Source organism: Hyposmocoma kahamanoa, unplaced genomic scaffold (genome assembly GCF_003589595.1).
Source record: "Hyposmocoma kahamanoa isolate Upper Pololo Valley unplaced genomic scaffold, ASM358959v1 202, whole genome shotgun sequence".
NCBI lineage: Eukaryota > Metazoa > Arthropoda > Insecta > Lepidoptera > Cosmopterigidae > Hyposmocoma > Hyposmocoma kahamanoa.
The window spans coordinates 6,386,989-6,399,452 of NW_020653726.1; the positions used below are offsets into that span (position 1 = coordinate 6,386,989).

Genomic DNA, 12,464 nt, shown 5'->3' on the forward strand with positions numbered 1-12,464 from the left:
CTTTTAAATTAGTTCGACTAGATCTAGCCCAAAGTTAAAATTGCTTAAAAGTAAAAAATTGCGACATTAGTGTTAAAGCAACTAAACGCTTTATGTATTGTTTCGGACATAAATACAAAATATGAGCGCGACGTTTTGCTACACTATGCACAAAAAACAATAAAATTACAAAATTTTCACTGAATTAGCATGTGGACAACATACAAATACATGGTCAAATCATAAATAAGTTCAAATTAGCAGTAGATAAAAACAGTTTAATTATTTTAACAAAAAATATGGACCTTTAAATCCAATAGAAGTTTAATAAAAAAAATTGTTATTTGTATGTATATGTAACAAAGGACGAGCACCAACCTTTCCTATCAAATATACAAACAGTAAAACTACAATGGATATAGGAGCACAATTTGTTCATCTGTACAATTTGCGCAATTTCATACTGGGTTGTTAGTTGTTTCAAATGGAATTTGAATAAATTTTGAGAACACACAATGTTTAAAATGCATGGTCTTAAATTGCATTGCATGGTAAGTACAATTAAATTTAACGTTGGGTATATACTGCTACATATATTTGATAAATGCTACCCGTTAGTACCTATTTTAAGCATATTCGTGAATAATACGTACTATTACCGATAAGCTAAATAAAATGTTAGTGTAGTACCGTATATTTGATGTCATTTAGTACGAGCACATTATCCATAACGCCTCATTTATATCTGAGTCGCCCTCACAAATGACTGGTGTGCGAGCATTATTTCAAAGCAGTCAGCGCTGTTTGCATCATTACAACTCCCTTACTTTTTCGCCGGTGTTTATGAAGATGATGGGTAACTGCTTGTAGCTGACGCAATGGTAATTTTGCCTTTGGTTCTTTGGAATTATAGGAACTGGAATAGGACCTGTGCATACACAGACTGGAATTCGAAAACCTAATGAAGATTTCGAATTCCAGTGCGTTCTCATCTCAACGCAGACAGGACCCAGTTTCGATTCATCAACAAAGAGCGCTTCACAGTGAGCTGTTCAGATGTAAATGCGGCTTGAGAACGGTAGCATTAACATGGCATCGAAAGGGTTATTATGATGTTTAGTCGAGACCAACGTCGTCATCAGCTGAAGGTGGCTTGGGCGCTGTAGGGCCACCGGCCCCTGGGGCGCCGCCAGGCGGTGCTCCACCGAAACCTGATGAAAATTTAAAACAATAGATAAAAATGTAGGACTTTATAGCTTATCTATTATATTTGTCAGAATAAATTAGGCAAGTGCAAGCATGAATTTATAAACCAGTAAAACAAATAATTTAATAAAATTTGACAGAGTTATAGACATACCATACGGAAAATCAGAGAATGATGTACCAGATTTGCCAAGCTTGGCCTGCAGCTTCTCTATAACGGCAGCGATCTTAGGATTGTTCTGGTATTTGACGAAGTTGGCCGGATTCACTGACACATCTTGCAATGCCACTGCAACTTCTGGATCCTGTAGTATAATGTTGGTTCAGTCGAAGATTTGTTGTGTGAATGTGAATACAAAAAAAATACAATTAGGTAATGTGATGAAACTTAAGGGTAATAAAATTAAAGAGCTAACAAAATAAAAATCTGATAATGTTTTATCTTTAAAATTTTGTATAGTTTTTATGAAAATATAAAAATTTATTAATGTAATAATATTATAATTGTTTACATCAATATAATTTGAGGATTCTAGCACTGCTACTATTTTGCTTTTGCTATATTTATTTCAAACTTAGGTATTGTTCTAGTTGCCCAATTTTATGGCCCGTAAATGTAGGCACGTGTATAAAATTTTGCAAGTCTATTGTGGTACTAGAAGTGTGAAAAAAAATCCCAACGGATTATTAGCTTGTTATCATTGAAACTACTGAAATTAATTTCGCGTTCTACTAATTATTACAATTAGAATATTGCATTTTAAAACGCCGTAACAATTATACCTGGAATGCGGCCATGATTTCAGGATCAAAGAGCAGATTTTTGAAATAATCTGCGTCAAAACCACCAGCAGCACCAGGAAAGCCCGGAGCTCCAGCGAAGCCCGGGGCCGCACCTGCTTTGGCACCGGCTGCGGCGGACTCCTGCTGAGCGCGCGTCGCATTCGCTCGGGCCTCTTGTGCCTTACGAACCCTGCGCAACTTGTCGCGATGCTGAAATTTCCGTACCAACCATATGCACATACTATTAAACTATAGACACAGTTGTAATACTTTTTGTTAGCGTATGCGTTGACACCCTCATAAGAGGGTAATTTTCAGGTTAGTTTTCTCTACTTAATAGGTGGCAATGTTTACTACACTCTAGCCAAATTTCACATAGAATAAATGTCAACAAACAAAAGCGATTTTTTTAGGGTTTTCATACTATGGTTTTCTCCTCAGGCAGATTACGGTTACCACAATTTTAAATTTGATTTGGCTATTAATGATAGTTAATGTTGAAAGTCATGTCTGTAATGAATTTTGATCAGTAGAAGTTTCCAATCACTAGGAAATGGTATAATTACCGTTAATTAATGATTTATATAACTAACTGTCTTATTCCTAATGATTTTTTTTTATTCGAAAGGAAATGTCCTTTCGCAATGGCAAACATTTGAGTTCGGGTAGTAATTCAAGCGCAGAATCGAAAATTGATGGTGGATGAGATTTCTAATAAATCAATATAAAATAAAATCTTACCATTTCTATTACTATCCAGCGGTAAGTTTTAATCGGTATGAAAAACTTAATTGTTTTATTCATAAATAATACGTACCAATAGGTACTTATTATTATTATTAAGGACTATTCACATTAGACTGTGCCGGGCGCGAACCCAGTCAAGTACGAGATTCTGATTGGAATCGCGTATTTTTTATACGAAGTGATTCACATTACTACGGACGAGGGGCGCCCGAGCTGCTTCCGAGCTCGTCCGAGCCTCGAATACGGCGTGTTTCGCCTCGGCTCGGAATGTGAACACTCTCCAGTGCGTCATACGCGTCTCGTGCGAGTGTGCGTTTTTAAAGTGAGTGACTACGTTCTTTTTTACAAAATGGATGATGAAAAATATCCTCTATATACATATATCATAAGAAATTACCCAGTGCTTTATAATATGACATAACACTACGTTCGTATTCGAGCGTAAACTGCGTCCTACCGACTGACTCAGTCTAATTTAAGATTGTGCGGCACGTGCGAGGCTCGGAAGCCTCGTACACAGCTCGCGTCCGGCACGGTCTAATGTGAATCATCCTTTAGGGTGGCTCCATTCAGGGCCCATGCATCCCCTCATCACTGCGACCATTGACTGATTGTGATCACCACAAATTACAGTGCAGAGTCAAGGCCGCCAGCATTAAGGAACTGAAGGACTTTCCTCGCTTCGACAGATTATTAAATCTGTTTGTGGCATGTGCTTCTCCTCTGGTTGTGGCATGTGCTTTCCCAGTATGGAATTTTGTACGCCCATCAGGGGTAGCATTGGGTGAGATGAACAGGAGTTACATCCCGCCTTGTGGCAGAATCTACATTCTCTATTCCCTCTCTACCAATAGGTACTTGGAAAACTTTATAATAAACTTGGTCAGGTAAGTATTACTTGTACATAATCCAATTACCTATTTAAATTCCAATTACGCGAGCAGGCCGTGGGCCGAGTGAGCCTAAATAATGAGCAATGACAAAAAATGTTCTGTTACTATGCCAACTTTGGTTACCTAGCAATGTCATGTTATTAAACATTCTATATCGAATTTGGCTAGTACATAATTTTTTAGAATATGTAGGCACCTTAATTATATGCAAACACCACAATAATACACAAACATAACCATGCTGTACAATAGTGCAAGTTTTCAAGGATGAATGGGCGAAATAATACTAGCCCATATCTTTTACGGTGGGTAGAAATGGATTAGATAAATCAAATTTTGGGCATGGACTTTTTCATGTGTCATAGCCAACTAGTTCGCCAAAAGTGGATTGTATGGCTTATCGTTCTGTTTGGAGATATGGTATCATAATAATAAGGTATTGACAGTAAACAAACCTCCTTTTCCTCTTTCTTGCGCTGAACGCTGAGTTTATGCTGACGCAGTTTCTCAGCGTTAGGTTTCACATCAGATAGCCACTCGTTGGTCTGATCGTCGTAGTCAATCTTCAAAGACTCGCACAGGTCGTGTGATGCCTCCTCGAATTTGCCAAGTAGTCTGTAAACGGATAAAAATATGCTATGGTTCACAGACACAACAAAGTTGATATTTAAGAAAGTTGGATATTTTCAAACATATAATAAGTTAAACAAACCTTAAATAGGTTTTTAAAGTTTATAAGACCATAATTAGGATGAATTGACAAAAAGTTGAGGACAATTTGTTTTTTGTTCTCAACTCGACCATGTCCAACAACTTCGTTCCACCGAAATTGTAATGTTAACATTGTTATGTGTGTCTAAACAAAAACCTAAAAGAATTTAGACCTTCGGTTCTGTTACTCTAATTCACTTACTACCGTAGTACTATTGTTCTTATTCAATACCTGTATGCGCGCCCACGGAATTTGTAAGCAGCAGCACTGTCACAGTTAAGTTCCAGAGCGCGAGTGCAGTCTTTGATGCAAGCATTGGGCTTATTAAGTTTGAGGTACACCTATGAATACACAAATATCACAATGAAAAATATATACAATATTTAATAAGTAAAAAAAAAATGTACCATTCAGCAAAAATACATAGGTTATGTTTTAATATTGCTGTGAATTGTTTTTGAAAGTTTGAACCTGTTGAGTGCATCTATTATATATTATATATATTTGGCTTAGTGGATGAAAGCTTAGTTAAAAAACGTTGGCTCAAATTATTTTTGACAGCTCTACTGCACATAATCTCTATTCTTATCTCTTTCCGTCATATTACATTAACGCATGTGAGAAAGAGAAAAGAAGTTAAGTAACAACCGTTACAATATACCTCAAATTAAAATTAACTCAAACATACCTGCCCTCTCTTAGCAAATAACAAAGCACTCTGTGGATTCAGCTGGATGGCTTCAGTGTACAACTTGATGGCCTCATCAAACTGCTGCTCGGAAAATGCCTTCATGGCCTCAGTCCGTTTCTCATCAGACTGGTCTCGTTCTTCATCTGTAGGTTCCTTCTGAGGATCTCCCATTTCTTGAGACTCATTCACTGGGTCGGGTTCTATCACACCTGTTTTAGAATCATGTTACTACCTAATTGAAAACATATTTTCCGCCTACTTCAAAAAAGGAGGAGGTTCTCAATTCGACAGCATTTTTTTGTGTGGCTCCTTCATGTACATGTAGACCCTTCATGTACATATGAGCATTTGTATGTTCTAGTCATTGACTTACAAATAAATGGACGACGGGTCTAATACAAAAACCACGAAAAAAATGTCCCAAGTCAACCTATTCGAAATTTAAATTGTAATGTCATCGCAGTATCGCGCTGTCAGTAGAACAAAAATGAAGACTAAAGCGGAGTGTCGCGCTCTGTATACGATTTTAGCGCCTTACAAGTGCGGACACTTTTTAGCGCGGACCCGACGTCCATATAATTATTGTAAGTCAATGGTTCTAGTACTCATATTATTATAATACAAGGAATTCTCTAATTTGGAATCACGGTAAATGATGTGATTCTTTTATATTTGCCTGTTTGGGAATAAATTAACCTATATAGACCTTAAGTCCATTTTGGAATTTAGATGTTTTTACAAACATTGCTATAAACTGCTAAAAATCACGCAATGGTAAAAGACGTCAGCATCAGCTATCGTCGTTTGTTTTTATTTGACCTTAGGATAATGGACCTCAAGACGCTGACAAGCGTCGATGACCTTGAGCGATAACGCGCCTACTATAATTTCTCCAATAAGGTGGCGCCACACGCCCCAATGCGGTAAGAGTGTGGTACTTGGACCTTCCGCTTGATTTAACATAATATTGATAGCCGCTAACAGATGGCGTTGTACTTAAATACACACATGCTATCAAATCAAAATATATCAAAGCTTTTAAGAACTGGACATGTTATGCAAACAAGAAACTACCCACACCTCGAGTGAAATTGAGTTATATATTTAGGTAGAACACCAGACGTGTCCTTAACCCGCTCACAAAAGATCCTGGCAACATACAATACAAGCCAAAACGGAGAAAATAAAAGTCCTTCAGGGTACCAACCCTAAATAAGTAACTTTTTAATAGCTAAAAAGAACCTTGCTGCTTCTTATAACTTCATATAATGTCTTTTTTAAAATATGCTAAACGGATCCATGTCACATGTACTGAAGTACTGTAGATCTTTGGCGTTTTCATTACGAAAACTAGAACATGGTTCTCGTTAACTAAATAAAAAGATACATAATGTTTTCTATTTATTGCTATATAACATAATCGTTTCCCTATATCGTTCACACTGCTACAGTACATCGTTTGTCTCAAATAGAGATGCGCCGAGTACAAGTTTTACCAAGTAACCGAGTAACGAATATTACTCGGTTTAACATTTGCCGAGCCGAGTACTCGGCCGAGTTACTCGGTTCATTACAACCGGAACGCGATGATCCTAAAACCCCCGTTGCTCTAGAATTAGGCCGATATGTCAATGAAAGTTTATTGTCGCGAGAGCAGAGTCCTTTCCAATGGTGGGAAGAGCATAAAACAAAATATCCAAAACTGGCACAGTTAGCACGAGTGTTTTTATATGCACCTGCAAGCACTGTGTATAGCGAGCGATTATTTGCCGAAGTGGGTAATGTATATGAAGAAAAAAGGAACAGACTATTATTACCTGAACGCGCAGAAAGCCTTGTAAATATACCTGCATCATAACTTGCCTTTGTTAAATTTTAAATATTATTAATGTAAACTTTCTTTTTAAATTACTAAATTGCTAGAAATTGTTACAATTGTCTACAATTTCTAGTAATAAATCTCTTTTGAATATTTTAAATATATTGTTGATTTTACTTTATTATGTCTATAGCAGTGATGCTTTATTTTAACCGAGTACTCTTCTCATGAACCGAGTTATTCGGCCGAGTACACAGAGTACCGAGTAGTAAACGAGTACTCGGCGCATCTCTAGTCTCAAATAACTTACCTATTTATTTCTTCACACTGTTTTTACAAAAATGTAATTGTCTCGAAAGTGATATTTTGTGGGTTGGTTATAGTTTGCATAACTATGTCCAACTACATATCTCGTAAGTATCGTGCTCGATGGTAGACAGCCGATTACAATACAATATAAATTAATTTGACAAAACTGGTCAAAACAGAGGTCTGGCAAGGTATCCCACGAACGAAAGCTACGCAGCAGAAGTTTTCAACGTTGCAATTTAATAAATAATCAAATACGCAAACAATAATTTCATTTTTGTTTTGAATACTTTGTGTTTTCGGTTCTAATCCAACCAAAAAAATTTTTTTTTATTCTCACCTAATGGCAAAATTTGACTTTTTTAAAATATTTTGTTTTAATTTCAACGAATTGGTGCATTATATTTACTTATTTACGTATTTTATTGTGTATGATATTTTTTCACACTGTTAAGTGCCTGTCCATAATTTGCAAGCAAATATTTAGCTCGTACTTTAATAGGCGAAAGTTACTTTTTACTCCTAAAGTCATTTGTCTTTTATTTAAAACAAATAAAGTGTCAGGATCAAGATAAGTACCATTTAAATAACCACACCAAATTTGGTAGTAAGCAAGTTTGGTTTGCCCGAATTATTATTATGTCAAAAAAATAACCATCAGAGTCTCACTGTAATCCAGTTTTTGTATTACCTATGACAATAAGCATATTCTAGGATTTTCAAGCTAGACTTCAAGATACGTGTTACAGATGTACTATTTTCAAAGTTCCACGTGCTATGTTATCGCCAAAAAACTCACACAAAAACACCATATTTAAGCGATTTTGGGCACCTCGCCTTATGAAATGAAATAAGGTTTATTTGCATTGAATACGTAATTACAGGATGGTCGTTATTACATTTGAGTTCATCTATTCAGCCATTATACAAAAGCATGCAAAGTTTGATCTTCTAAGTAGTCATTTGCACTATAACATCCTTTTTAAACTAGGTATCTAAACAGTTCAGTTGTCATTCTGTTAAATGTAAGATTTTTTTATTTCAATAGGTAGTCTATTATAAATTTTCATGCAAATGTAATATTAACTTTTTAAGTAGTGTAGTTGTAGGTATATTTTCAACAAGTCTGTTTGGGTTTCTTTTTGCACGTGGATTAATTTCTATTGATTTTTTAAATAATTTTAGAGGCTATTTGACAAATTTACAAACTTCATAAATATACATGGAAGGTAAAGTGAATATATTTAAATTCTCGAACAGCAGCTTGCAAGATTCCCGTGAGCCGATGCCGCACATTACTGGTATACATTTTTTTTGAGTTATAAATGCTCGTTCAACGTAAGTTCCATCACCCCATATGATTAATCCATAACGCGGAACCGACGCGATGTAGCCGTGGTAAGCAAATAAACAAAAGATTCAGATTGATTGTAAATGCTTAATCAAGAGACTCATTGTCCTTAAAGCGCGCTGTAGTAAATAATATTACGGCACTTAAGGTTCTTTACCTCTTACCTACAGAATTACTACATATTTGTGTTGAAAATTCATTATTTGGAAGTTCATAAGGTAACTCTAACAATTATACTGAACAAGTTTCCTTATGATATTCATGTCTAATTTGTGAGTGTTTTTTCTTTGAACCTTACAAAATACAAGAAGATTGGACATTTCTATGGAAAGGAAACATTTTCATTATGGGAAGTGGCTATATATTCTTTGATGTCCTGTATTCCATAGTGTCTCTTAAACTTCTCCTAACATCATCTGGACAAACTTTATAATTTGCAAGCAGGTTGAGGAAGTATTCCCAACGCTCAACGCCTGTCTATCCCCAAAACTTCTTAATCTCAAAAGGGAACAGCCACATGCTCTTACGGGTCGTAGTCCATATATTAAACACCATTTCAATTTAGGTACCAGTTCCTTCGAAGAGCATGCTTGTTTTGGGGTACGGCCCTGTATATTCTTCTACAATGTTCTGGCGTGGTCGCTCTCCTAAGTTTCAGCAAACCCAGGAGGATGCTGAGATTCTTAGAGGAGCACGGGTGACATGCAAAATGGGCGCCACGATGTGTGAGTTGCAGATACCAACCCATTACACCATACCATAACATGGTTTCGTCAGGGAAAGTTGTTGAGTATCTTGAGTTCAGTTACCTCATAAAATTTCAGACACTAACATTCTGTACATTAATTCCAGTAAAACATAATTATTTTCTTCTGTTGAGACAACTAAGTATACAGAAAAGAATTAGCATTGGGTGTTTTCATTGGGATGGATAGAGGTGTTATTAAATTTTTAAACACATCAGAGAACCAATATTTCTTATATTATGAAATTGTATTTATTTACCTTCCATATCCAATTCCACATCAGACTCCGATTCCGACTCATCCTCTGATGAAGACAGGGGTTTTTCTCCAGGATTGTTGTTTTTTGCTTGACTACAATTGTATAAAACAATGTTATTCCATGGCTAATATTACTAAATTAAAAAATATAGTATTTACAATTATATACATTTAAGTTTTGAAATTGGCATATGCTTATTTGTTTGTAATAACATAGGTGACAAAGACATTATAATAATACATTTTAATTCACTGTGATCGAGTGGATCAAGGTGGCATACAAAGATTTCATAATTTTTGTATGGACACTTGTGCAATAATTTGCTATGCTATGCCATCCCATCAGTTACAAAATTCAAATAATAGAATATCATAATAATATTTTTAACACGTCTCTTGTTTAAAAAGTAAAAACAATAAAAGAAATGAAACGAAATGTCGATTTGTAATGAAGTTTATTGAATTGCAGGATGTGTCACCACCATGGTATTCAATTATTTATTGTGCAATTACTCCACTAGTTTGTTATAATTATTAATACAGAGATTGAACACTTAGAAAAAAATTTGATCCTGCTCAGTATATTGCATACTTTCAAAACTATAGCAACTACTCTTTCTTAAATTAGAGCAGTTTTGTATGGTCTAGTTTGCAGTTCATCCGAGAGTCATGTGTCAATTGGAATAAACTAGGATGACCCTTAAGAGAAGTGTAATTTGAAATATGTAGAGATGGCAGCCAGTATTTCAAACTTTTTAAAGTCTGGTTGTCAAGTCTTAGGGTCGTATTCCAGAACTGTACTCAATGCTCAAGTCAGGATTTGAGCAGACTTGAGTATGATTTCAAGCACTGAAAATACGACCCTAATGGCAAGGACTTGAGTATGATTTTAATTGCTCACTGCAATACTCAAATCAGGACTTGAGTATTGAGTAGAGTTTTGGAATACGACCCTAGGACTATGTGTCTGCTTTTCAAGCCTCTCTTTTGAGCATCGAATACACATTCAATATATGGAGCATTTCCACAGAAAATTATTCCATATCTAAGGTTGATCACAATCTAATCATGATAGGCCACTAAAGCAATAAAAAATTACTCATATTTAAAAGACTGAGTAAAGCATAGGACAAGTTCAGTATTTTACAAGATGTAGAATACATTTTGTCGAGAAATTTATAGATAACGAATTTATGAGTTTATTCATTGGTATTATTATTCCAAAAGCCTGTTTCTTGATTTTATGATAATATTATTTATTACTAGATTATTAAAGGTTTAAACACTGGACCAGTATTGGAAGTAATAATAATAAAGAGCTTTATTTATCTACACTGATACAACAGTTTACAATTAAGGCTAAACCGCCCAGTTATCATGCTTTCACATACATTATTGGAGAATCTGAATGCTATTTATTAAGCAACAACATTCAATTTCGTCGCAATAATACAAGGGCGCGGTCGCCGCGCGGGCCAGAGCCGAGCCAGCCTCTCATTTAAGTTAAAACGTAAAAGCTAAATAAATAGAGCATATTTTGCCATGACAATTCGGCTTCTGAACACGTGCACGAGGTTGCTGCGCAGCGTGCAGCAAACAAAGGCTCTTAAGTATTAAGGAGTATTTTAAAATGATCAGTGGGTTCAGCAAAGATTTGGGGAAATGATCAGAATACAAAATCATTCTCTGTGCAAATGCGGCCTAGAGGTGTGTAACTTGGAGCGCATATTTTTCAATTACTCTTAACATCTCCGGCTTGTTTTATAACTTGTTTTTATAACGTGTTGTTCAAAGTGACAAGTCAATACTGTCACTTTGAAACTAAATGGGAATTATTAATATAACTTAAAGCCATTTTGAGATAATACTATGTTAATTGTTATGTGTGATATATCATTTTGATATTCCCACAAATCAACCCAGTACAGGGGGTCTACTCTCGATCTCCGTCCGAAACAATTACTGCCAAATAAGCAATACTTGACCAAATGAAAAGACATGTGAGGTGAATGAAGCTTCATACTGGATATGTGTCTTTTAATTTTGTCAAATATTACTTATTTGACAGCAATTGTTTCGGATGGATGTCAGACGGAGATTGTGAGTTGCCCCCCTGCTTGCTTTACTGCACAACAGCTGAAATAGGTATGGTGGCAGTACTTTCCCAGACAAATTTTTCACATGTAGCTCTATTGCTACTAAAACCTTATCTGTGGATTTATCTGCTAATCACCATTTGATGTGCTTTATTAAAGCCATGGACTTTTAGAATTCAATAATAGTACCAAATTAATGATATGCCATGCTAAAGTTTGTATTCTAATCATTGTATTGAAAGAAATAAATAATTGGGTTGTATAAGCATAACACGCAGCCATGAAGTGAACAGCTTTTTTGTGTTGTGCCCTCTATGTCCTAGATAACATGTATTGTCCATAATAGCCACATGTCCTGTTTTTCTTTTGTTGAAATTGCGAAAACAAGTCATTTTCCATAAAAAGCATACTCACCCATCTCCGGACGACGCAGAATAGTTTTTTGCGTCGATATCTGGTAGAGGAATGTTCGCTCCAAGTCCAGTTAAGTACTCCTTGAAAAACGCTAACTTCGGATTGTGCAGGAGTTGCGGGTGACTCTTGCAAATTTCCACAAATTTCTTCAACTCCGTTAGCTGTTCTTCGCCGATTGGACAACTCATATTGTTCTAGAAAGTGATAAGCTGCCGGCAAAACAACAATTTTGGACAACGAAATAGTACAGGACAAAACTATGTCAAATTATATAGAGAGTGGGATTAAATTTTTTTAAGTAATAAATGATGATTTTTAATGGATAAAACATAGATTTACTTACATTCTACGAATAAAATAAATGCGAACTGCTGAGCCAAAATGCACGACGCCACGGACACGGACAAACAAATTTGACTTGACAGATTTTTTTCTGACAGGTCGTTTTAATGTTGCCCGT

The 12,464-nt window shown here is 35.7% G+C and overlaps 1 protein-coding gene across 1 annotated transcript; it reads right to left on the reverse strand.

The window, feature by feature from the left end:
• Window positions 1–85: 85 nt before the first annotated feature.
• LOC113226909 (hsc70-interacting protein-like) lies at window positions 86–12,411 on the reverse strand. Its single transcript, XM_026459714.1, has 9 exons — window positions 12,348–12,411; window positions 12,005–12,213; window positions 9,496–9,587; window positions 5,009–5,220; window positions 4,552–4,661; window positions 4,064–4,223; window positions 1,969–2,178; window positions 1,340–1,490; window positions 86–1,190 (listed from the first exon to the last, which is right to left on the reverse strand). Exons 2-9 carry the CDS (start codon window positions 12,190–12,192, stop codon window positions 1,096–1,098), a joined length of 1,218 nt encoding a protein of 405 aa, XP_026315499.1. The 5' UTR covers window positions 12,193–12,213; window positions 12,348–12,411; the 3' UTR covers window positions 86–1,095.
• Window positions 12,412–12,464: the final 53 nt, after the last annotated feature.

Excerpts from the sequence above, each read along its gene's own strand:
- LOC113226909 (XM_026459714.1), bottom strand. The coding sequence starts at position 12,192 with ATGAGTTGTCCAATCGGCGAAGAACAGCTAACGGAGTTGAAGAAATTT. Across the intron at positions 4,662-5,008 it reads TATTTGCTAAGAGAGGGCAG|GTGTACCTCAAACTTAATAA; the intron begins GTATGTTTGAGT and ends GTGTATTCATAG. Across the intron at positions 4,224-4,551 it reads TTCCGTGGGCGCGCATACAG|ACTACTTGGCAAATTCGAGG; the intron begins GTATTGAATAAG and ends ATCCGTTTACAG.